General features: G+C 44.7%; 1 protein-coding gene and 1 long non-coding RNA gene across 3 annotated transcripts; both read right to left on the bottom strand.

The window, feature by feature from the left end:
- Positions 1-28: 28 nt before the first annotated feature.
- LOC113096005 (uncharacterized) lies at positions 29-17,625 on the bottom strand. Of its 2 annotated transcripts, XM_026261380.1 has the most exons (5): positions 17,176-17,625; positions 16,755-16,866; positions 16,497-16,615; positions 16,007-16,159; positions 15,674-15,884 (listed from the first exon to the last, which is right to left on the bottom strand). In XM_026261380.1, exons 1-5 carry the CDS (start codon positions 17,363-17,365, stop codon positions 15,763-15,765), a joined length of 696 nt encoding a protein of 231 aa, XP_026117165.1. In that variant the 5' UTR covers positions 17,366-17,625; the 3' UTR covers positions 15,674-15,762. The 2 variants fall into 2 exon arrangements, with proteins under 2 accessions (XP_026117166.1, XP_026117165.1); XM_026261381.1 differs by lacking the exons at positions 16,497-16,615; positions 16,755-16,866; positions 17,176-17,625 and adding exons at positions 29-368; positions 15,358-15,517 and having other exon boundaries at positions 15,669-15,884; positions 16,007-16,184.
- On the bottom strand, positions 2,607-12,233 carry LOC113096006 (uncharacterized). Its single transcript, XR_003288437.1, has 4 exons — positions 12,218-12,233; positions 12,104-12,132; positions 9,223-9,308; positions 2,607-2,656 (listed from the first exon to the last, which is right to left on the bottom strand). It is a non-coding gene; the product is annotated as an uncharacterized LOC113096006 (long non-coding RNA).
- Positions 17,626-25,207: the final 7,582 nt, after the last annotated feature.

Here is a 25,207-nt window from a genome sequence, read left to right as displayed (position 1 = left end):
ATTGAAAAGGAACAGTAAGTTGGTTGTATTCTATCTTGCAGTTGATCGTGGGTGGGGTTTAAACACACTAGGCTACAGGCCAATGAAATTTGTAAAGGGCATGGTCTCTGAATTGGAAAACAACGTGTAGCCTGCGACAGACTATTTAAATTAAAACTGAAACAATTTGAAAGACATAAAACATTTTATTTAACAAAAGAACACATGAACATAAGTAGCCTAATCATCGGCCTCAGCCTGTTTAGACCGGTTGGTCAGGCGCTTCCTCGCCGCACCACGGTCTGCAGCCAAGTTAAACCATCTTATGGCATAACGTTGAATGTCTGTGTCTGTGGCTGTGCGACACAAACCATTTGCACGTACAGCACCTGTAAGCACAAAATGAGATTTTAAATTCAGCATGCATTTGGTAGGATACTTATGACTTAAGCCCGGGCTGCCCAGTTATTGGCTGGAATTAATCAGTGTTGCCAGATTGGGCATCTTTTGACTTCGTCGACTTGGGAAAATAAGCCGGTGTTACAACCCAGCTAACACAGTTACGTTGTGACGACGTAACTGGACCAGACCATATTCGTTGCAGCAACATCCCAAATAACGTTCCAGCGACGTAACTTTGTGATTCCCATATCCGTCGTGGCGACGTTATAGTGGAACATCGCTGGAACGTGAGGAGTACGTCCCAGCGACCAAACTGGCACGTTATGAGAACGTTACTATAAAGTACCATATTGGTCGCAGCGACGTACCATATAACGTTCCAGTGACGTAACTTTGTGATTCCCATATCAGTCGTGGCAACGTTATACTGGAACGTCGCTGGAACGTGATGAGTATGTCCTGACGACCAAACTGGCACGTTATGAGGACATTCCTATAAAATACCATATTGGTCTCAGCGATGTACCACATAACGTTCCAGTGACGTAACTTTGTGATTCCCATATCCGTCGTGGCAACGTTATACTGGAACGTCACTGGAACGTGATGAGTATGTCCTGACGACCAAACTGGCACGTTATGAGGACGTTCCTATAAAATACCATATTGGTCTCAGCGACGTACCACATAACGTTCCAGTGACGTAACTTTGTGATTCCCATATCCGTCGTGGCAACGTTATACTGGAACGTCGCTGGAACGTGATGAGTATGTCCTGACGACCAAACTGGCTCGTTATGAGGACGTGACATTACAGGATCATATTGGTAATTCATATTTTCACCTCACCATTACCTTGAAATACATAAAGAACTAATAAACTCAATCCATCTCTGGTGCAAAAAATAAACCTTATGAAATCTAATTGTAATCTAATTATAGGGGATTCATAGTTAATACATTAATTACATACATGCAATGCAAACAAATACAAAAACATTACATTCTAATATAAAATAGACAAAAACACATTGCATTCATTCACAAATCAATATTTATTCAGCACTACTTTGTACAAATACATTTTGAACATCGCACCTGTTCTTTAAACATGCAAAATGTTACTACGTTATGAGCACAGAAAACTAAACACATCAATTCATAGATTACACAATATAAACAATAGAAATTTTTTGTCTTAAAGATGGGGAGATGGTTAATGACGTTATTAGTGAAAATTAAAAATAATTATCAGTAAACTTATTGATACAACATAATTTAGTGCAACAAAAAATACATGATAAATAGATATGAAACAATTCAGCAGATACTGCACAGAGATACTGCACAAAGTAAAACTGTGAGCGTCGTATATGAGGCTCCTGGTATAAATGTCTGGTGGTGATGTGCTTTAATTACACGAAATGCAGGAAAAAATTTAGGCTAATTCATGCGCACAATTTTCTATTTCATTCCCTCGATTTGCTAAAACGTGTACACTATTTATACATCAAGAGAACGAATTAGTAAATTGTGCATACGATTTAGCAAATCAATGAAATGTAAAAGTAATTGTGCACGTTTTAGTACATAGAGGGAACGAATTAGTAAATCATGGACATGATTTCTTTCTTTTTCTTGCATGTCATGATCAGGGCTCTGTGCTCACTATCAGAGGATAAAACTAAACAATATAACAATTACCAAAGAACCATAATTTTTGAGCTTCTCAGAAGAAAAACATTCATAAAGCGTAAAGATATGAAAAATTAACAATATAGAGATTTCTAGCATCTCTCCTGTATTATTTGTCCCACCCGAAAAAACAAAGTGTTTTAAGAAAATGAGCATATCGACTTTCTCAGAAGAATCTGTGATCTGTGATTACTGACTGTGGAGAAGACTCTTTCAGACAGTGCTGAGGAGGCAGAGTTAGGTGCTGGACAGCTGATAGAGAAGAGGAAGAGGGTGTTTCTTACCCCAGCAGCAGAAGACAGGCTCTTCTGAGGGAAGGACAGGAGGCTTGATGCAGTGTTTTGCTGTAGAACAAGGCTCCTTCTCAGCACCTGATCTTCTTCAGAAAAGAGTTCCTCTAGTGTAGAGTCAGACACTCAGACTTCTTGCAAACTGGAATCTTTTAATAACATTTAGCATATTATTGTAGTCATGTTCATTGTTTTTATTATAACACATGGCAAGCTTATAGAAAATTGTTAAACGTGTTCTTCCTCCTCTTCTTCATCCTGGGCCTACACTGTCAACATCCTTCTCTGAGCTGAAAGGGAGGATCATCTTGTTAATGTTGCTCATGTATGTTCACAACCAGTCAAAAATCTGGAATCTTTTCTTTATGGTTTTCAAGAGAAGTCTCTTCTACTCACCAAGGCTAGATTAATTTGATAAAAAAAAAAAAAAATTAAATTGTACAAAAAAAAGAAAAAGAAAAGAAAACAGAAAGAAAGAAAAAAATAACAGTTTTCATACTCTTTTTTTGAATATACTTAAACATATTTATTGAAATAATTATGAGGCAAAGCTGAATTTTTCAGTAACTTTACTCCAGTCTTCAGTGTCACATGATCTTTTTCATATACTGATTTGCTGATCGGGAAACATTGCTGATTATCACAAATCAGTGCATTTACTGTGATGGATATTGAAGAGAGAGGACTCAAATGCGAGGGCAAAATGACAGTCTTTAATCCAACAAAGGAAAGCCACAGGAAAATCCAACTAAGGAGTACAAAGATGAAAACTAAGGAAGACCCGAAGGCTGGGTTAAACTAACACAGGAAACCTCCGTGGCTGGAACGACCAGAAGGCTGGCGAGGTGGAGGCTTTGACTGGGCTCAGGGGAGAGCCGGGGATCGGAGCTCGCAGTGCGGGGCGGTCGCGGCGTAGAACAGCAGGTAAGGTTCTGTGGGGTGCAATGGGTGAGCACAGAGATGTACAGGTAACGATAGTAGACAACTAACTTCACCCCGACTAGACAGGACAGGACAGGACAAGACCAACTGCTAACATGGACGCCAAAGGCAACGGCTTCATTCGGAAGTAACAATCTGACAATGAGACACGGGAACGAGAGGGTAGAAGTAGCCCAAATAACGAGGCAAGATGAGAACCAGGTGGAGGGGGAATTATCTTAATGAGAAGTGAAGACAGCTGTGACACAGAAGCGAAGAGCGAGGGAGACAGGAGGGGATAAACCAGCAGGGGGAGACCGAGAGAGAAAAAGAGAGAGATAGAGACAGGATCATGACAAGACCATGACAGTACCCTCTCCTCAAAGAGCGCCTCCAGGCGCTCCAGCGGGGAAATGCTGGCGAGACCGGAGGAAATCATCAATGAGCGAGGGGTCCAGGATATCCTTAGGGGAGACCCAACTCCTCTCCTCAGGACCATACCCCTGCCAATCGACTAAGTATTGGTGTCCACGACCCCGACGCCGCCTATCTATGATCCTGCGGACGGTGTAGACCGGGGAGTCTTCGATACGAACGGCAGAGAAGGACATGGGAGGGGGGGAGCGAGAGGTCGGTTTAATGCAGGAGACGTGAAACACCGGGTGAACACGACGAAGATTATGCGGCAACCGGAGTTTGACGGCGACAGGGTTAACGATCTTGATAATGCGGAACGGCCCGATGAAGCGGGGAGCCAGTTTACGGGAGTCAGACTGGAGGGGTAAATTAGATGTAGAAAGCCAAACCCTCTGACCCGCGACATAGCGAGGACTCTTGACACGCGATTTATTGGCAGCCACGCACATGCATCTCTTAGAACGACAAAGTGCGGATCTCACCCTCTTCCAGGTTCGTTTACAGCGACTGATAAAGGTCTGAACGGACGGGCAGTGAGAATCGGTCTCTTGGGACGAAAATAAGGGCGGTTGATAGCCGAGGCAACACTGAAAGGGAGAGATACCAGAGGCCGAGGAGGGGAGGGAATTATGAGCATACTCAGCCCAGGAAAGCTGTTCGACCCAAGACGAGGGATTGCGAAAGGCTAGACTGCGGAGCATGCGGGCAACAATCTGATTGGCTCGCTCGGCCTGGCCGTTAGTCTGTGGGTGAAAACCCGAGGAAAGGCTAGCAGTGGCACCTATGAGATGGCAAAATTCTTTCCAGAACTGCGAGGCGAATTGCGGACCCCTATCGGACACGACGTCGGTGGGCAACCCGTGATACTTAAACACATTATCAATCATAATCTGGGCCGTCTCCTTCGCAGAGGGCAGTTTGGTAAGAGGAATGAAGTGCGCCGATTTTGAGAAGCGGTCGACTACCGTCAGGATGACAGTCTTACCGGCTGAGGGCGGAAGACCGGTGATAAAGTCGAGAGCTATATGGGACCACGGGCGAGAGGGAACAGGTAGCGGTCGGAGAAGACCAGCAGGCGGAGAGTTGCCTGCTTTGGTTTGGGCACAAACAGAGCAGGCAGCGATAAAGCGGCGCGCATCACGTTCTAAAGAGGGCCACCAGAAACGCTGGCGGATAAATGCGACAGTGCCTCGAGCACCGGGATGAACCGCTAGTCTAGAGGAATGGGCCCATTGAAGAACCGCTAATCGTGTGGGAACTGGGACAAAGAGGCTGCCCCTAGGGCAGTTACGGGGAGTAGCGACGTGAGAGAGAGCGCGTTTAACCTGTCTCTCGATCCCCCAGACCGTAGCCCCCACCACCCGACCGGAAGGAATAATCTCCTCTCGGGGGGTGCAGCCGATCGAGGGATCGAAAAGTCGAGACAACGCATCTGGTTTACCGTTCTTAGAGCCCGGACGGTATGAAATGACAAAATCAAAACGCGTAAAGAAAAGGGCCCAGCGAGCCTGACGCGAGTTCAATCTCTTGGCGGAGCGAATGTATTCTAAATTGCGATGATCCGTCAAAACAATAAAAGGAACAGAGGATCCCTCTAACCACTGCCGCCACTCACCCAATGCCAGGCGGATGGCGAGGAGCTCACGATTCCCGACATCATAATTACGTTCAGCGGGGGAAAGGCGGTGGGAGAAGTACGCGCAAGGGTGTATCTTATTATCCGACGCTGACCGCTGGGAAAGAACGGCTCCCACCCCTACCTCGGAGGCATCGACCTCAACGATAAACTGTCTTGAGCTATCTGGAGTGCGGAGGATGGGTGCGGACGTAAAAAGGGTCTTTAGCCGGTCAAACGCCTCCTGCGCAGAACTGGACCAACCGAAACGAAATTTAACCGAAGTGAGGGCAGTGAGTGGCGCGGCCACCTGACTGAAGTTGCGTATAAAGCGGCGATAAAAATTAGCAAAACCGAGAAAGCGCTGTAGCGAGACACGAGACTCAGGGACGGGCCAATCGAGCACGGCCTGGACCTTGGTAGGGTCCATTCTGATCCCCTCTGCAGAGATAACGGAGCCTAAAAACGTTATAGACGAAGCATGAAAGGAGCACTTCTCGGCCTTAACAAAGAGTCGATTCTCAAGCAAACGTTGGAGAACGCGGCGAACGTGCTGCACATGAACCTGGAGAGAGGGCGAAAAAATCAAAATGTCATCGAGATAGACAAAAACGAATAAATTGAGCATATCCCGAAGGACGTCATTGATCAGAGCCTGAAAGACAGCGGGGGCGTTAACCAATCCGAAGGGAAGGACCCTATACTCGAAGTGGCCGAGGGGCGTGTTAAAGGCGGTCTTCCACTCGTCCCACTCCCGAAAGCGTACGAGATGGTAGGCGTTACGTAGGTCGAGCTTGGTAAAGACTTTTGCCCCCTGCAGGATATCGAAGGCTGAGGACATCAGTGGCAAGGGGTAACGATTCTTAACCGTGATGTCGTTCAGCCCCCGATAATCTATGCATGGGCGTAAAGAACCGTCTTTCTTCTTAACAAAAAAGAATCCGGCGCCGGCAGGCGACGAGGACGGAACGATTGTGCCGGCGCTGAGAGACTCAGATAAATAATTCTCTAAAGCCTCCCGTTCGGGAGCAGAAAGGGAATAGAGCCTACCCCGAGGGGGCGTGGTCCCCGGGCGGAGATCAATAGCGCAGTCATACGGACAGTGGGGCGGAAGAGACATGGCTCGAGAACGGCTGAAAACCCCTCGCAAATCGTGATACTCCTCCGGAACCCCAGTCAGATCTCCCGTCTCCTCCTGCAACACAGAAACAGAAGACACGGGGGGAACAGCCGAGGCTAAACACTTAACATGACACGACAACTTCCAAGACAAAACAGACCCCTTAGCCCAGTCAATGTGTGGATTGTGAAGTTCTAACCAAGGGTGCCCCAGTACTAAAGGAGTAAAAGGAGACTGAAAAATAAAAAAGGAAACTGTCTCTTTATGGTTGCCAGAAACGGTTAGAGTTAATGGGATAGTCTGTTTCTGTACCCTAGGTAGGGCGCTGCCATCAAGGGCAAATAAAGAGGTGGAGTCTCTTAGCGGTGTGAGCGGAATACCTTGTTGGAGCGCCCACTTCTCATCCAAAAAGTTTCCCTCGGCCCCAGAGTCGATCAAGGCCGCACAGGAGGCTGACGACCCCGCCCACTGGAGATGCGCTGGAAGTGTCGTGCAGGAAGTGGAAGGGATGGTCTTAGTGGTAGCGCTCGCCAGTAACCCTCCTCCTACTGGCGAGCGTTGGCTTTTACAGGACACGAAAACACAAAGTGAGAGGCACTAGCACAGTACATGCAGAGGCGGTTAGAGATCCTCCTCTGACGCTCCTTAGGTGAAATACGCAGGCCACCCAGCTGCATGGGTTCCGGTTCTGAGTGGGAGGGGCTGACTCGAGGCGGCGAGAAGAGACTCTCCTCTAGGCGATGAGTACGACGGCGCTGATCAAACCGTCTCTCCACCCGGATGGCCAGGTCGATAAGGTCGTCGAGCCGGGCGGGGATCTCACGGACGAGGACCTCGTCCCGCACCTCTGGAGACAAGCCCTCCAGGAAGCGAGCAGTCAGTGCGGGTTGGTTCCACCCACAGGTGGTAGCGAGGGTCCGGAACTCAACGGAGAAATCCGGCACGGATCGTCTTCCCTGCCAGAGTGTGGAAAGCCGACGGGACGCCTCCTCTCCGTAGGCGGAGTGGTCGAAGACCCGGATCATCTCCTCCTTGAAGCGCTCAAAGGTTGAGATGCACTCTGCCTCCGTCTCCCAGTTGGCCGTTCCCCATTCGCGAGCCCGCCCGTGGAGGAGTGAAAGAACGAAAGCCACCTTGGCCCTCTCCTTAGCATAAGTAGCGGGCTGGAGCGAGAATACCACCTCACACTGGGTAAGGAAAGCGCGGCACTGAGTTGGCTCACCCGAATAGACCGGAGGATTGTTTATCCGAGGCTCCGTCTGACCAGGAGGAGAATAAGAGGCGGAAGGCTGGAGGCGGAGGTTGTGGACCTGGCTGGAAAGCTCGGACATTTGGGCGTCCAAAGAACCGACGGCGTGTCGGGTAGCGGAGATGTCCTCCTCATGCCTCCCGAGGAGGACGCCCTGGTGCTCGACGGCGGTCTGGAACGGGCTGCCACTCGCTGAGTCCATCATATGGTCAGATTGTTCTGTGATGGATATTGAAGAGAGAGGACTCAAATGCGAGGGCAAAATGACAGTCTTTAATCCAACAAAGGAAAGCCACAGGAAAATCCAACTAAGGAGTACAAAGATGAAAACTAAGGAAGACCCGAAGGCTGGGTTAAACTAACACAGGAAACCTCCGTGGCTGGAACGACCAGAAGGCTGGCGAGGTGGAGGCTTTGACTGGGCTCAGGGGAGAGCCGGGGATCGGAGCTCGCAGTGCGGGGCGGTCGCGGCGTAGAACAGCAGGTAAGGTTCTGTGGGGTGCAATGGGTGAGCACAGAGATGTACAGGTAACGATAGTAGACAACTAACTTCACCCCGACTAGACAGGACAGGACAGGACAAGACCAACTGCTAACATGGACGCCAAAGGCAACGGCTTCATTCGGAAGTAACAATCTGACAATGAGACACGGGAACGAGAGGGTAGAAGTAGCCCAAATAACGAGGCAAGATGAGAACCAGGTGGAGGGGGAATTATCTTAATGAGAAGTGAAGACAGCTGTGACACAGAAGCGAAGAGCGAGGGAGACAGGAGGGGATAAACCAGCAGGGGGAGACAGAGAGAGAAAAAGAGAGAGATAGAGACAGGATCATGACAAGACCATGACATTTACATGCACCTAATCACATTATTGGCGCTATGATCAAAGTGTACATCTGCTCATGACATACATGATGTAAATCACATCTGCAGTTAGCTTACTACGGTTGTTAGTTCCACTGAACTCTATTAGTAAAGAAGGAACTTGTGACCAAAGTTGGTTTTAGGGAAACGCACCCCATATTAGAAATGATGGGGAAGAAAACTTAGCATTTCTGGAAAGTTGATTTTTTTCTTCATTATTATTTTATAAAACACAAAGTTCAAAACATTGAAAAAAAGGTAATCTTTTGTAAAATTACAAAAGTCTTCTCTACCACTGGTTTAAAATTTTATGCATTCTTGCTATTAGCCAACCCCCCCCCCCCCCCCAATAAAATTAATAAAATAAAATAAATAATAAATAAATATAACTGTAGTGTAGACAAAATGTTTGGGCAGCACAACTGTTTCCAACACTGATAATAATCAGAAAAATGTATTGAGCAGTAAATCATCATATTAGAATGATTTCTGAAGATCATGTGACACTGAAGACTGGAGTAATTAATGCTGAAAATATAGCTGTGCATTATAGAAATAACTTAAACTTTTAAAATATATTTAAAACTTTTGACCAGTTGTGTACATTGCCACATTTAAATGAAAACTCAACTTGTAATAAACAAAGCACACATTCTCAAAGAACTTACATTCTGGTGATAACTTCCTTCCTGCACTGCTGTCAGTTCCCTTCAGTCATTCCCAGACCTCCTTGTTTTTAATCTTTCCCTCAAATCTACAGAAACAAACATCATTTTACAGACAATTTGGATAAGTCACGAATTGCAATAGTTATATATTTATAATCACAATGCTAAATTATATATATATATATATATATATATATATATATATATATATATAATTATAAATATATATTGAATCGGCACACAAGTATCGGGATAGTATTGAATTGGCAGATTAGCGTATCATCCCAGCCCTAGTTACTACAGTCAAAACAATGAAACTCTCTTCAAGAGCGCACAATAACTGATATTTAAAACTGTTAAAAGAAAAGGCTCAAAATATTGCACACATATAATACACAACAATATCTCTTCCTTTGGTGTTTTGAATATTTCTATGAGTAATGCTACACGCTGTGACTTTGTGTTGCTTCAAGTGCATCATTCTGCACACTGGTTGTGTTTACGTGCTGCACGCTGTATAGGAGCCATACCCTTTCGTATTATAAAACATTAGCACAATGATAGATTCTTGTTCTGTCCCATCTGTCACATGTTACTGCCTTCATTACTGTGCTATACATTTAAAAGAAATGTATTTTACACACACATACATTATACACACACACACACACACACACATATATATATAGACGGTTTCAACGGCAACAACATAAACAAACGTTACTGCGCATGCGCGCTTTTGTGGACCTAACTTAACTTCCGGTAGACTTCCAAATAGAATCAATAACAACAGCCAAGTCCCTCTAGAGTAGATATTTTTTGATAACAAACAAAATATGTTTTCTGTGTGGATCAGGCGGACTTGATGAAAATGCAAATTCATCCTTTGCCAGCAGGAGATGTTTTAAAGCATAGACATAAAGTGCGAGAAATAGAGGTTTCCCCAGTAACAGCTGTAAACAAAGCAGAGCTGGTACGCTCATACGCTGCTATCAGGCATATAACATGCAAGTCTTCCTTCAGAAATACAGCGATATAAAAACACCTGTGCCTCGTTTTGATATTTAAACATATAAATGTTAGGAATTATTAAACGTGCAGTACGTAACGTTACTCATGTTTGTTTAACGAAGCCTTTTTGAAAATCGATCAGTTTTAAAATTGTGGCGAGTCTCCAAAAATAAATAAATGTATGGGAAACATCCCGCAGCACAACCACCTGAGCCCAACTTCAGTTTACTCATCACCTTGCCTTTAACTGTGTTTGTAGAAGGCACTGCAGCCAGACCGATATACACAACACAGACCGGAAGTTAACTTAGGTCCAGGTGCGTGCATCCGATGAAACTGTCTAATATAGGGCTGCACGATTCTGGATAAATTGAGAATCACGATTTTTTGATCTCATATAGAGATCACGATTCTCCTACGATTCTTTATTATTATTATTACTATTAACATTATCATTATCACAAGTATATACATTTATTATTTTATTTTGCAAGGATTCTTTAAATTGATCAAGTGTGACAAAGACATTTATAACAAAATATTTCTATTACACACAATTATTGTTCTTCTGAACTTTCTATCAAAGAAACCTGAAAAAAATCTACTCATCTGTTTTCAACATAATAATAATAATAATAATAATAATAATAATGTTTTTTTTTTAATGGCAAAACAGCATATTAGAATGATTTCTGAAGATCATGTGACACTGAAGACTGGAGTAATGATGCTGAAAATACAGCTGCACACCACAGAAATAAATTACATTTTAAAATACATTCAAGTGAAAGCAGTTATTTTAAATGGTAAAAATATTTCAAAACTTTACTGTTTTTGCTGTACTTTGGATCAGATAAATATAGTTTGGTGAGCAGAAGAGACTTTAAAAAAACATTACACATCTTATGGTTCAAAAACTTTTGACTGGTAGTGTATATATAATATATTTAAAACCCCAGTTTTTTTAATATTAGAATGATGAAAAAGTTGTTTAGATCACTGATTCAACGACTCACTCATAAACCTACTACACTTCTTTCATTTCTGGATGAATCAGCGTTTTTGAACGATTCTCTTGAATGAAAAATTAATTCATTGACAAATAAATTAAGACACTTGTCGCCACCTGTTGGTGAAACAATGCAATCGACACAAACGTTATTTAAAGCGCAGTACTTTCAAAAGGGGATTTGTTATATTTTGATCGCTGCCATATAGACATCAATGTTTATATTTAAACTATAAACTTTATCCCAGTATTTCTGTGATAAATATAAATGACTGTAAGACAGATATAATACCGTGTAGTTGAAAAGACTGTTTGTGAAGATGTTTCTTAACCAAACATGGTAAGAGCTCTCTCTGTGTCAGCGGCAGTGCGCGCACGGATTTGAATGATCCGGTAAGACTTTGTCAAAGGTTTAACAGACTCGGGGAATCATTGTCTTTTAGAAATGAGATCGAGAGGGTGTCTGAATCGAGATCGCGATCTTTTAACGATTAATCGTGCAGCTCTAGTCTAATATATAATTTTTTTTGCAAAAAACGACACTGATATCGGATCAGAATTACTGTCTCTTCTCATAGTGACAGCCAATCACATTAGCTTTCTGGTATTGCATGCACTTGATTGGCTTGCGTCTGCGCTAGGGTATTTGCATAAGATGTTCTGACTGGAGGACGGCTGCATTGGCGCTTGAGAAGTCTTCAACTTCTAATTAGAATTAATTTCTAGAATTAATTTCACCATCCTTGACGTCACTTCATTTAAAAGTAAACGAGAGGCGTTGACGTGATGGGGCGTTATATGTCTGGATACCGCTGCACAAATCTTTCAACAACGAGAAATGTAGTTCCTGCACGGACTTACATCCAGGACAGCAGAATGGTCAGGATGACCTGAAACACATAACCAACTGAAATCAATTTAAAAGTATTTAGTCTTGCCTGAGTGATGCTGAAACAACCAGGTTTAGTTTTTCACCCAGGAGAAACTGCTTCCTGTGGAACAGTCTCCATGAAGAATGATCTCTTGATCCTGGATCCTTGCTGCCATCCACGCAGAGATGATTTGGAGGATATGTGGTTGTGTCTAAAGGGTAATGAATCAATGTTACAAGAATACTGATAGCAGCACTATTGATCCTGTAGCTTATGTAAATGTTTTCAGTACCGAACAAGTCAGGAACCAAATTAGTACCAGTTCTTGAAACCCATCTCTACTTGTAATAGTTGTCTTGTTGCTGCTGCCCAGACTGTCTCTTCCCCTGATGATAAATATATGTGTTCATTTTAAAGCAATAAATAATACATTTAAATTTCTAGGTGGTAACAAATATATTTCCTTATAAGGAACTCACTGAATCATGGACTCAACTGGTGGTTGTCAGGCCCTAAGAAAGTGAACAATTTGTTTACTTTTTGTGAAACGAAAGTATCAGATCAATTTGAGAATTAAACTAGCATTAAAAAGCATGCATGTGAAAAACACCATCAACACCAATAATGAACAGATGACAGAATTTACAAGCCTGCCACTTGAGGGAGAAAAGGGGAAATTAATAATCCCACATAACGTTACACTGAATATGATTTCGGCAGCCTCGGTCTAATTAATGTTAAACTTTATATTTAACGTTCTATCGGTTTATATTCAAGTTCACAGCATGGATAGCATGAGCATCATCAAGCTCGAGCAGCAGGCATTCAAACAAACTAATTAACGTTACTACGGTTAAAAATTTAATTATTAGAAAGTTAACACTGTATAGTTTATAGTGATAAATTTCAAATAATTTAAAACAGGTAAGGTTATATTCGATTTTAACAGTTACCGTTACCTTAGATCACCTCTAAGACTGCTTTTGAGCTAATTAACCAAACAGAGCATTTATTTATTAAATTGAAAGAGAAAACCTACTAAAATACAAAACACTACTCCTCTTTGATGGCATTTAACGTTATATCAGTTAAAATCTATGAATAAAAGTAGATTTATAGGACTTACCTTTCCTCCGTGTCCGTCAGCTGGAAGTTGACCGTTACAAAATGACGGGCACGCGCACGTCGCACACTTCACTCAGAAAGTGAGGTGTGCTGCTAGTTTAAGGTTTAAATGTTAATTTGTCCCGTACTCTCTTTCATTAACAAACATTATCACCATTTGCTAAGTAAATTGTTTATTTTATTGTTCTTAAACTGATGGCATATATATATATATATATATATATATATATATATATATATATATATATATATATATATATATATATATATATATACATAATTATTTTAACATGCTTGATTAATTTTTTTGTATATTTCCCAAAGAATATGCTGTTTAAATGGTATCTTAATAATAATAATACATCTAGTGCAATAATATTAAAAGTTATCTGAAGACCAGCTGACCACGTCGCTACAATGTCCCCAATGGGACTAACTAGCGACGTCTTTTGAGTACGTGCCCACGACGTTTCTGGGAAGTTAGCCAAGATTAAAAAAAATGGAACTTTACCACGACGTCCTCACAACGTTGCCATAAAGTAATGTCGCGCTGACCAAATGACGACTAACTGGCGACGTCCTCACAACGTTCTGTGTTTGCTGGGAATATATTCGGTTCCCGAAATATTTGGTTTCAATGGGTGGAGCTATCATGAATATTCACGAGACCATAGCGGGGGCGGGGCGACAAATACAAGTGAGTGGAACAGAAATTACTAGCGTGAGCGCCTTGTTTTGTTTCATGGATTATTTATTTCAAACAGGTAATAAAGTTGGAACAAAGTTAAGCTTAAACTACTTATATATAATTTATAAATAATTCATCATTTTGTAGTTTCAGTACTCTGAGTTTACCTGAACTATTACAGACTAGGGGTTTAACGATGCATCGATATGGATCGATACATCGATATGATGTCTGATGATACGAAGCACCTTATTTGGCACTGTCTATGCATTACTGCCAACGCGTGCATTCTCGTTCAAACTTGCATATCAGGACTTGATATAAGGACTGCCCTTGCCCGAAGGCACAAGGTGAAGTACAAAAGATGCTCGGGATTGTTAGTGGAACAGTCAAGCGCTGTGTGAGAAGTTTTCAGCGCACACATCTGAAGCGCGCGCGCACGCACACAGACAGCTGTGTCTAGACCGCGTGAATACTTAATCGAGCTCTCTTCCGCTTTTTTGTGCATGAATGAATAAATAGACAAAATTAAATCAAAATGCGCCTTTTGACGAATATCCTAGTAAACACAGTCGTTGTATGGCATATGTCTTAATGTAAAAAGGAGTGGGTATCAGTATATTAAATCCGTGCTTCATTCTTAAAATGAAAGCAAATTAATAATAAATCTAATGCTGTCAAAGAAAAATACAAGTGATCACTGTTCCTGACTAAATAACCGTTATAACATCAGAAATGATTAATCTATATTTAATTCATAGAGTGAAGACTGTGCAGTTATTTTACATTTGATTAGCCTATTACATTTCTGTAGCGTACCTGAAAAACCGAGAGCTGAAAACCCTGAAAAGCACTGTTTATTGAACTTGTGTGTTTGTTGTATTGTAGTTATTTTCTGCTATTGCTTGTAATTTGGTTATCTGTAAAAAAGATTTATAGCACTGAGCCCATAGTAGCAGCCAGAATTGTTTTTCCAATTGTTTATTTTCTTTATTTTAAAAAATGTGTAGGCCAATTTTTTGTTGCGAATGTCCATACTGAAGTACAGAATGTACAATTTTCAGATAAATGTTCTTTTTATATGTTTTGGTTGCATTTGTGAGTTAATAAAAATGTGTCGCCCCGCGCACGCTATGGTGTCATGAATATTCATTATTAGCTCCACCCATTGGAATCAGATATTCCAGGAACCGACTTTATTGTAACACCGGCTTGTTTATAAATTGTTAAATTGTTTATCTGTGACAGTATCGTTGTTGGGGCGGATTTTCTGCTGAAGGGGGTGGGTTTTCGATCATGATTGGGCGTAAATCACTCAACCCAATCTGGCAACACCGTTTACAGCCGACCCCAGCATTGCACTGCATGCAGCTGTGTGTGGGAGCCGTTACACTTTCCTTAAAGCCGTTACACTACTTAAAATGACTTACGGTACAGCAGTGTCTTTGACGACATGTCACCGAATGCCCTCTTGCCGTTTGCCCCCTTCCAGCTTATGGTCTTGGCCACTTCTTCAGTGAACATCCGAGAGAGAATGTTCCACACCACTCTCTTCACATCTTGGCCACCAATCGTGGCCAAATAAGAAATCTAAAAGTAAGTCACAAAACACCTTAAAATACAGACAAGGTATAAAGCCCTGATGTAATAACTTGTACGACAATCTTTGCCCCACCCCACACCACACACCCACCACCCCAGCACTTTACCAATTAGAGTTGAGTGACTGGCAGGAGCATACCATTCTTTGTTTGGCTGCTGCATTGGCAGCGTCTTTCAGGAATGCTTCAAGCTCATCCACCGCTTCCAGTGATTCGATGGGCAGCTGAATGCATTCAGGACACTCTGGCTCTTGAGGTGTTGAGCACCCTGCTGCTCAGGTGATTGACCTTGGCCACCAGCTGGTCCTCCTGCTGCTTAATGTGCTCCAGCAGGCTTAAAATGTGGACCTGAGCAGCTGTTGAATACATAGTATTATAGAATAGTTATTCCCCCTCCATTCCACGCACTTAAGTCCCCCCCCTGTCCCCCGTGGTTAAAGCCAAGGTATTATAGCTTGTAGTTACAGTTATTTCTTACCAGAGCAGGGAATGGTTTCTGGGCCATGTCTCCCACCTCTCCAGGTAGGTCTGTAGACCTGGCTTGGCTCCTCTGGCCCCCGTTGTTGCTGGTTGCATTGCGCAGGTTGAGAGAGGAGTGTTTGTGGTTGGGGAGGGGCAGTTCTGCCAAACACTGTGTTGTTGTTGGGTGTTATATTGGTGTCAATCTTATACAACATACACAACACAGTCAGACAGACTTAAGAAACATTCACAGAGAACAACTGTAAGATGACTACATATTCAGTATGCATAGAGCAGATAAAGCTAAAAGCTGGATGAACCGGGGAAGAAAGGACTTCCTCAGCCTGTCTGTTGGGCATGCTAGTGACAAGAGTCTGCCACTAAACTTGCTCTCTCTCTTGTGGTTTGTGTATGTGTTTTTTGTTGTGGAGAAATAGAAATGCATTTATATATATCTTGTTTTCTTATTTGAAATTATTAGGACATGAATACTCTCTGACTCTTACTTTGACAGATCTCTGGACTATTTGCAGGGAGTTGGTGACTTGTCCCAGCAGAAGACCCGGATTTGGACCTCTTTGGGGGTCGGTAGTCCTCCTCTATATCAGTGTCACCAAAGAAATGTCTGTTTAAATAAAATAAAAAAAGATCTTTATCTACATGCAAATCAACATTTAAAGCAGACATTGATCTCTGTTCTGTCTTTTTAATAAAAGTATATGGTGTTAGTGTTTGTATGTGTAACATGAAGGAAAAACACTGACTTCGCTGATGTTCTCCTTCTCCCAGGCCGTTCCTGTTCATACTCAGTTTGGAGGTCCAAGGTGCTACTTGTCAGAGCCTTCTTCAGGAATTGATGTGCCTCAATGTAAGAATCTGAAAGGTAAACATGGAGCTTGACATGAGTCTTAAAGGAACTTGCCACCATTTTATGAAATTAATTATTCACAGCCTCCCCTACAGTTAGATAAGTGCGCAAAAACATTTTTGTCTCCGTGCATGCATTGTCTTAGTCCGGCAGGTGACAAAAGTTTTTGCTCACTTATCTTACTCAAGGGGAGACAGTGAATAACCCAATTTCATAAAACGGTGGCATATTCTTTTAAACAGTGATGGCAGTGGATTTGTAGGTGTAGGATTTGTAAAAACCACTTTGCCAAGAAACAACTTTGAGATTTGGCATACCAGATGATTTGATGATTCTGACATCATGTGTCTGCAAGTCATCCTGTGGCTCCTCTCCATGTTTTATTGCCCTAATTATTCTTTTGTCACTGTTATAAGTTGGCCACGATGCACAACCATCCTCGTACCAACTTTGGGGCACCACTGCTACGGTTTTATTGGTGACAAATTCAACTACATGGAGCATCATTAATGGAGAAGACAAGAAAAGAAACAAGTGTGAACGCACAGTTATTGTGAGTCAGAGTAAAAAGATCTAGTGGAAAAAGCTTTGAAATTTTGTTTTTATTGATTTTGATAATATAGGGGCTCAAATGAAGTGTCAACTTGCACAACACTGATACTGACAGTTGACACCTGAAAGATGATTAACTTCAGCAAAGTACTTACAGCAACTTATCAGCCCGTTTTCTGATGCAGCCACTGCCAGCAAGTCAAACTTTGGTCAGTCCTCACACCCTGATCTAAACTAGTCCTGCTATAATTATGATTTGTACTAAAACAATGAACAAAAACTATCAATTAATGTTAATGTAATGATGTAATTAACTAATTAATGTCTGAACTAATAAACTGTTTGAAATGCATTTTTTGCATATTAATGCAGGAGAGGTAAGGCCACAAAACCTTGCCTGTGTTACAAACACGCCAGGTTCCACCTCCACACAATCACAGCGCACACCCTCACCTGAGTACTAGTCATCACCTGCTCCTCATCATCCACTCATCAGCGCTGCACCATATAAGCCACACACATGCACCCAGTCATCGTCCGGTCACGTTCGCGACAAGATCAATCCTGTATGCTTACTATTAGGACTAACTCCTCTTCTACCTTCTCTCTAAGGATTGCCTCCGAAGATACCAATTCCCCTAAAGTGCGTGTGTGTACCTTCCCGGCACGGATCCCAACGCCCATCCAATCCTCACTGCCTGCTCCCCTGCTTGTGTTTTTAAATAAAACACCTTCATCTGTTACTCTTCTGTCTCCTGAGTGATCTGTAACAGATGACCGGACCCGCACCGAGAGACACAAGCATGAGCCTCACGGATCCCTTCCAAGACCTGGTTGATGCACCGTCGGACACTCATGTCAGCACCACCAGCGAGCACTTCCGCCGATCCCGTCATCCCTCCTTCACCTGCCGTGCACGCCAGTCCCATGGCTAGGCCGGCGCCCTACTCTGGTTTGGCAGAGAAATGCAGTGGTTTCCTGCTTCACTGTTCACTGGTCCTGGAGATGCAACCACTCTCGTATTCTACGGACCGCTCTAAGGTAGCATTCATCATTTCTCAATTTCAAGGCAAGGCATTACTGTGGGCAGATTCTCTCTGGACTCAAAATAACCCAGTGATTCAGTCATATTCTAGCTTCATCTAGCATTTCCGTGAAGTTTTCGGCAGACCTGCCTGGGATTCTGCGATAGGTGAGAAGCTGTACAATTTAAAACAAGGGAAAATGTCTGTCAATGAATATGCCTTACAGTTCAGAACTCTGGCGGCCTCCAGTGGATGGAATGAACAAGCCTTGCTAACTACCTACCGCCAAGGACTGGAACCCAGAGTGCGGTTGCATCTCGCTGCATACGAGGATACCATCGGCCTCGAGTGATTCATCCAGCTGTCCATCCGCTTCGCCACTCGAATGCAGTCATGCTTAGAAGAGCACCAGGGCCAGGCGCATTCCTCCACACCGCTCTGCCGACTAGAGAACGTCAGCTCCCCAGAACCAGCCAATGAACCCATGATTGTGGACTCATACCGCCTCACTATTGCGGAGTGTCAAAGATGGCTGGCCCAGAACTTATGTTTGTACTGTGCAGCTCCAGGGCGTACCATAGCTGTGTGCCCCGTTCGTCCTCCTCGTCCCATGGTGAGTGCCATTCTCCCTTCACGATACCAAATGAAACCACTCACCACTGTTGTGACACTTACTGCTGCTGATGTATGTCTTCCAGTTTCCTTCCTCCTTGATTCTGGGTCAGCCAGCAACTTCATCTCCGGGCCCTCTGCCATCAGCTCAGGCTCCCAACCACGGCCACACCGGCCGCTTACCAGATCCACACAATCACCGGCAGGCCGTTAAGCAAGAAGTATGTACATCACTGTGTGGGTCCCATCTCCCTTCAGACAGGACTCCTACATCATGAGGATATCCATCTGCTGGTCTTGGAGGACTCCACGGCTGACGTAATTCTAGGGCACCCATGGTTGGAGCAGCATAACCCTGTGATCTCCTGGAAGACCGGAGAAATCCTGAAGTGAGAAGAAGCTTGCTTTCAATCATGTATCTCCGGCTGCCCTGTTCCCGTGGAACGTCCCCCTGAACCACTACCTGTTTACTCCACCTCCATTGAAAGCACTGTCGAGAACCAATCCATCTCCATTCCCCAGTGCTACGCCCCCTTCAGTGATGTCTTCTGCCCTAAGCGGGCCTCCAAGCTGCCTCCACACCGGCCGTGGGACTGTGCAATAGATCTGCTGCCGGGTGAACCAGTGCCAAAGGGACGGATATATCCCCAATCCGTTCCCGAGGAGAAGGCCATGGAGGACTACATCAAGGAGGCACTGGCACGAGGATATATCCGCCCATCTACCTCCCCTGCTGCATCCAGTTTCTTCGTGGCCAAGAAAGATGGAGGTTTACGGCCATGCATAGATTATAGAGCCCTGAATAAGATAACTCAGAAATTACAGTATCCACTTCCCCTCGTCCCAGCGGCCCTAGAACATCTCCGTGGTGCCACTGTATTCACCAAGTTGGACCTCCACAGCGCGTATAACCTCATCCGGATACGTGAGGGGGCGAGTGGAAGACCGCCTTCATCACCCCTACTGGCCATTATGAGTACTGCGTCATGCCGTATGGGCTTGTAAAAGCCCCCTCCGTATTCCAGGATTTCATACATGAGGTGCTCCGGGATTTCTTCCACCAGTTCGTCCTAATCTATATTGATGACATTGTGATATACTCCCGGAGCCTGGCAGAACATCAGCACCACGTTGCGGAGGTCCTGCAACGCCTGAGGGACTACAAGCTCTAACTGAAAGCAGAGGTGTTCATTCCATCAACCCTCAGTGCAGTTCCTTAAGTATGCTATCAACCGCAGTGGCATCCAGATGGACGAGGGGAAGGTAAGCGCAGACAGGGACTGGCCCATTCCTACCACTATTAAGGAATTGCAGCAATTCCTTGGCTTCCCCAACTTTTAAAGACGATTCATTCAGAATTTTAGTACTATCACCAGCCCTCTAACCAACCTCCTTTGCCAGAAGCCCAAATCCTTGTCTTGGACTCCTGCCACCACCGAAGCCTTACAGGCCCTAAAGCAAGCCTTCACGACCGCCCCACTCCTCGTGCATCCAAACCCCCGAACTGCCATTCATAGTGGAAGTGGACGCCTCAAACACCGGAGTGGGAGCGGTCCTCTCACCTCCATCCATGTGCCGCGTTCTCCAGGAAACTCAACCCGGCGGAGGTTAACTATGCCATCGGGAATAGGGAGCTACTCGCCATCAAGCTAGCCCTGGAGGAGTGGAGACATTGGCTGGAGGGAGCCAAACATCCATTTCAAGTTACATCACTTGGCACTGGTCACCTGGGAGTCAATGAAACCCTCTCGTTGCTATGGGAACGCTTCTGATGGCCCAACATGGCCTCGGATGTCAGAAGGTACCTGAGTGGATGTACCAGCTGCACCATGTCCAAGAGTCCTCGTCATCTACCATCTGGCAAACTCCATCCTCTGCCCGTTCCCAATCACCCATGGTCACACCTAGGGGTGGATTTCATCACCGACCTTCCACCCTCTGAAAATAACACATGTATTCTAGTAATTGTGGATAGATTTTCTAAAGCTTGTCATCTTCTTCCTCTGAAGGGCCTCCCCACTGCCGAACTGCAGAACTGATGTTTAACCATGTCTTCAGGTACTTCGGCATTCCAGAGGACATCGTGTCAGATCGGGGCCCCCAGTTCATCTCCCGGTTATGGAGAGCGTTTCACTCCCTCCTAGGTGTGGCCATCAGCCTGTCCTCCGGCTATCACCCAAAGTCTAACGGGCAGACAGAGAGGAAGGTCCAGGAGATTGGATGTTTCCTCTGTACCTTCTGTCACGGCCACCAGAACTGCTGGAACCAATTCCTGGGGTGGGCCGAGTACGCACAGAACTGCCTCCGTCAATCCACCACCAGACTCACACCCTTCCAGTGCGTACTCTGCTACCAGCCACCTCTATTCCCCTGGTCAGGAGAGCCCTCTGATGTTCCCGCAGTCGACTACTGGTTCCGGGAGAGCGAGAGGGTCTGGTACGCGGCTCATCATCAGTTACAACGGGCGCTTCGCAGACACAGGATGGCAGCCGGATGGCAGGTCCGAGGCCCCCCAGTACCAACCGGGTCAGAAGGTCTGGCTGTCTACCCGGGACATCCGCCTGCGTCTACCCTGCCGCAAGCTTAGTCCCAGATTCATTGGCCCGTTCACCATCACCCAGCTTATCAATCCGGTCACCTATAAACTCCAGCTTCCCCCTGAGTACCGGATTCACCCCACATTTCATGTATCACTCCTGAAACCTCACCATCCCTCTGTTTCTCCCTTCACAGAACCTGGCGAGACGGAAGCCCCCCTCCTCTCCTCCTAGATTATGGCGCAGCCTATTTGGTCAAGGACATCCTGGACTCCCGGCGGCATGGTGGGCAGCTGGAATACCTAGTGGACGGGGAAGGATACGGTCCAAAGGAACGTTCCTGGGTCCCACGCAACGACATCTTGGATCCGGCCTTGCTGGATACCTTCCACTCCATTCACCCCAACTGACCAGCTCCCAGGGGAAGAGGACGCCCACCAAGTCATCGGGGTCCCCGGCCCTCAGGAGCGGGCCCTGGGGAGGGGGGTACTGTTACAAACACGCCAGGTTCCACCTCCACACAATCACAGCGCACACCCTCACCTGAGTACTAGTCATCACCACCTGCTCCTCATCATCCACTCATCAGCGCTGCACCATATAAGCCACACACACGCACCCAGTCATCGTCCGGTCACGTTCGCGACAAGATCATTCCTGTATGCTTACTATTAGGACTAACTCCTCTTCTACCTTCACTCTAAGGATTGCCTCCGAAGATACTGATTCCCCTAAAGTGCGTGAGTGTGGTTCACCTACCCTTCTTGAAGTCACTACCTTCCCGGCACTGATCCCAATGCCCATCCACTCCTCACTGCCTGCTCCTATGCTTGTGTCTTTAAATAAAACACCTTCATCTGTTACTCCTGTCTCCTGAGTGATCCGTAACAGCCTGTGGGGCAGGGCGACACATTTCCCATCAAGCTCTGAAACATTGGCAGCCTTGATGTTCTCAAATTTTTCTGAAATGATGTAAATAATCAGTGTATCCGAGCTAAATGGGTAGCTAAAGAACAATGGGTCTCATTCACTGAATATGCGTAGGCACAGATTTTTGCGTGAAATGTGCATACGGACGTTTTCATGAATAAGTCATGATTCATCAAAAACTTTTGAACTAAAAATTTATCCTAAATGTACGAAAACATTCAAGAACAACTTATACCACACGTACGCAATAATCATGTACAACCAGGGCCTTATAAGCATGTGTTAAGAACCCTATATAATTAGATGTTATTGATAAATTATAATTACAGTTCCAATTATATATATACATATATACAGGGAGTGCAGAATTATTAGGCAAGTTGTATTTTTGAGGAATAATTTTATTATTGAACAACAACCATGTTCTCAATGATTCCAAAAACTCATTATTATCAAAGCTGAATATTTTTGGAAGTAGTTTTTAGTTTGTTTTTAGTTGTAGCTATTTTAGGAGGATATCTGTGTGTGCAGGTGACTATTACTGTGCATAATTATTAGGCAACTTAACAAAAAACAAATATATACCCATTTCAATTATTTATTTTCCGCAGTGAAACCAATATAACATCTCAACATTCACAAATATACATTTCTGACATTAAAAAAAAAAAACCCACAAGTCTTTGACCAATATAGCCACCTTTCTTTGAAAGGACACTCAAAAGCCTGCCATCCATGGATTCTGTCAGTGTTTTGATCTGTTCACCATCAACATTGCGTACAGCAGCAACCACAGCCTCCCAGACACTGTTCAGAGAGGTTTACTGTTTTCCCTCCTTGTAAATCTCACATTTCATGATGGACCACAGGTTCTCTATGGGGTTCAGATCAGGTGAACAAGGAGGCCAAGTCATTAGTTTTTCTTCTTTTAGACCCTTTCTTGCCAGCCACGCTGTGGAGTACTTGGACGCGTGTGATGGAGCATTGTCCTGCATGAAAATCATGTTTTTCTTGAAGGATGCAGACTTCTTCCTGTACCACTGCTTGAAGAAGGTGTCTTCCAGAAACTGGCAGTAGGACTGGGAGTTGAGCTTGACTCCATCCTCAACCCGAAAAGGCCCCACAAGCTCATCTTTGATGATAGCAGCCCAAACCAGTACTCCACCTCCACCTTGCTGGCGTCTGAGTCGGACTGGAGCTCTCTGCCCTTTACCGATCCAGCCACGGGCCCATCAAGACTCACTCTCATTTCATCAGTCCATAAAACCTTAGAAAAATCAGTCTTGAGATATTTCTTTGCCCAGTCTTGACGTTTCAGCATGTGTGTCTTGTTGAGTGGTGGTCGTTTTTCAGCCTTTCTTACCTTGGCCGTGTCTCTGAGTATTGCACACCTTGTGTTTTTGGGCACTCCAGTGATGTTGCAGCTCTGAAATATGGCAAAACTGGTGGCAAGTGGCATCTTGGCAGCTGTACGCTTGACTTTTCTCAGTTCACGGGCAGTTATTTTGCGCCTTGGTTTTTCCACACGCTTCTTGCAACCCTGTTGGCTATTATGAATGAAATGCTTGATTGTTCGATGATCACGCTTCAGAAGCTTGGCAATTTTAAGAGTGCTGCATCCCTCTGCAAGATATCTCACTATTTTTGACTTTTCGGAGCCTGTCAAGTCCTTCTTTTGACCCATTTTGCCAAAGGAAAGGAAGTTGCCTAATAATTATGCACACCTGATATAGGGTGTTGATGTCATTAAACCACACCCCTTCTCATTACTGAGATGCACGTCACCTAATATGCTTAATTGGTAGTAGGCTTTAATATATATATATATTAGAAGTCCAAACAACAATCACCTGATCTATCCTTAGATAAACGGTGATTAATGTGTCTCATCTTGTGTTTAGAGGCATGGCACACTTGGTACAGCTTGAAGACATCGTGGCGCGTGCTCTAAGGAGAGAGCGCGTTGTGACGAGCACTCCCAGAGGAATCAGCGTCGGCCTGGAAACCAAAGCAAAACACCTGTACATCCTCGTCACCGGCTGATCGGTCACAGCTGCTCCCCCTCAGACAGCACATTTAAAAGGAGCACATATTACATTCAGAAGAGGTTCTCGAACTGAATGCAATGCTGGTCTAACCCCTCTCTTCTATCTTCACAGAAAGCAGCGAGTGACCGACAGCCCACACACTTTGGAGCACGTCAGGACACATGTCCGGCAAATGAGGGAACGGATCGACCGAGTGATGCCGTTAGTCTGGGAACACCTCACCAGGGCCCAACAGGCGCAGCAACGTCAGTACGACCGGGCAGCCCAACCACGGGAGTTCCAACCGGGAGACCACGTCATGGTCCTGGTCCCCAGCCCCGCCTGCAAATTTCTGGCCTCCTGGAAGGGACCCTACTCGGTCATGGAGAGGATTGGACCAGTCACTTACCGCCTGAGACAGCCGGGACAACGGCAGGTGGAGCAACTCTACCACATCAACCTCCAAAAGAAATGGGTGGGAACCCGGGACCAAGTAGCTGCCCTAAGCCTCACCGAGCCTGTGGCTGTGGATGTCAACCCCCACCTTTCGGCTGCCCAGAAGACGGAGCTGCAGCACCTGGTCAGTCAGTTCCAGGATGTGTTCTCCTCTCAGCCCGGGCAGACCAACGTGCTTCAACACCATATCCAGATGCCCCCAGGAGTTAT

This window comes from Carassius auratus, unplaced genomic scaffold (assembly GCF_003368295.1).
Source record: "Carassius auratus strain Wakin unplaced genomic scaffold, ASM336829v1 scaf_tig00215842, whole genome shotgun sequence".
Lineage (NCBI taxonomy): Eukaryota > Metazoa > Chordata > Actinopteri > Cypriniformes > Cyprinidae > Carassius > Carassius auratus.
The sequence above is the reverse complement of the archived record's forward strand: the minus strand, read 5'-3'. Positions and strand labels throughout refer to the sequence as shown.

Excerpts from the sequence above, each read along its gene's own strand:
- LOC113096005 (XM_026261380.1), bottom strand. The coding sequence starts at position 17,365 with ATGATGCTCCATGTAGTTGAATTTGTCACCAATAAAACCGTAGCAGTG. Across the intron at positions 16,867-17,175 it reads CAGAATCATCAAATCATCTG|ATTCTTACATTGAGGCACAT; the intron begins GTATGCCAAATC and ends TTTACCTTTCAG. Across the intron at positions 16,160-16,496 it reads TAGTCCAGAGATCTGTCAAA|TGTTTGGCAGAACTGCCCCT; the intron begins GTAAGAGTCAGA and ends ACAACAACACAG.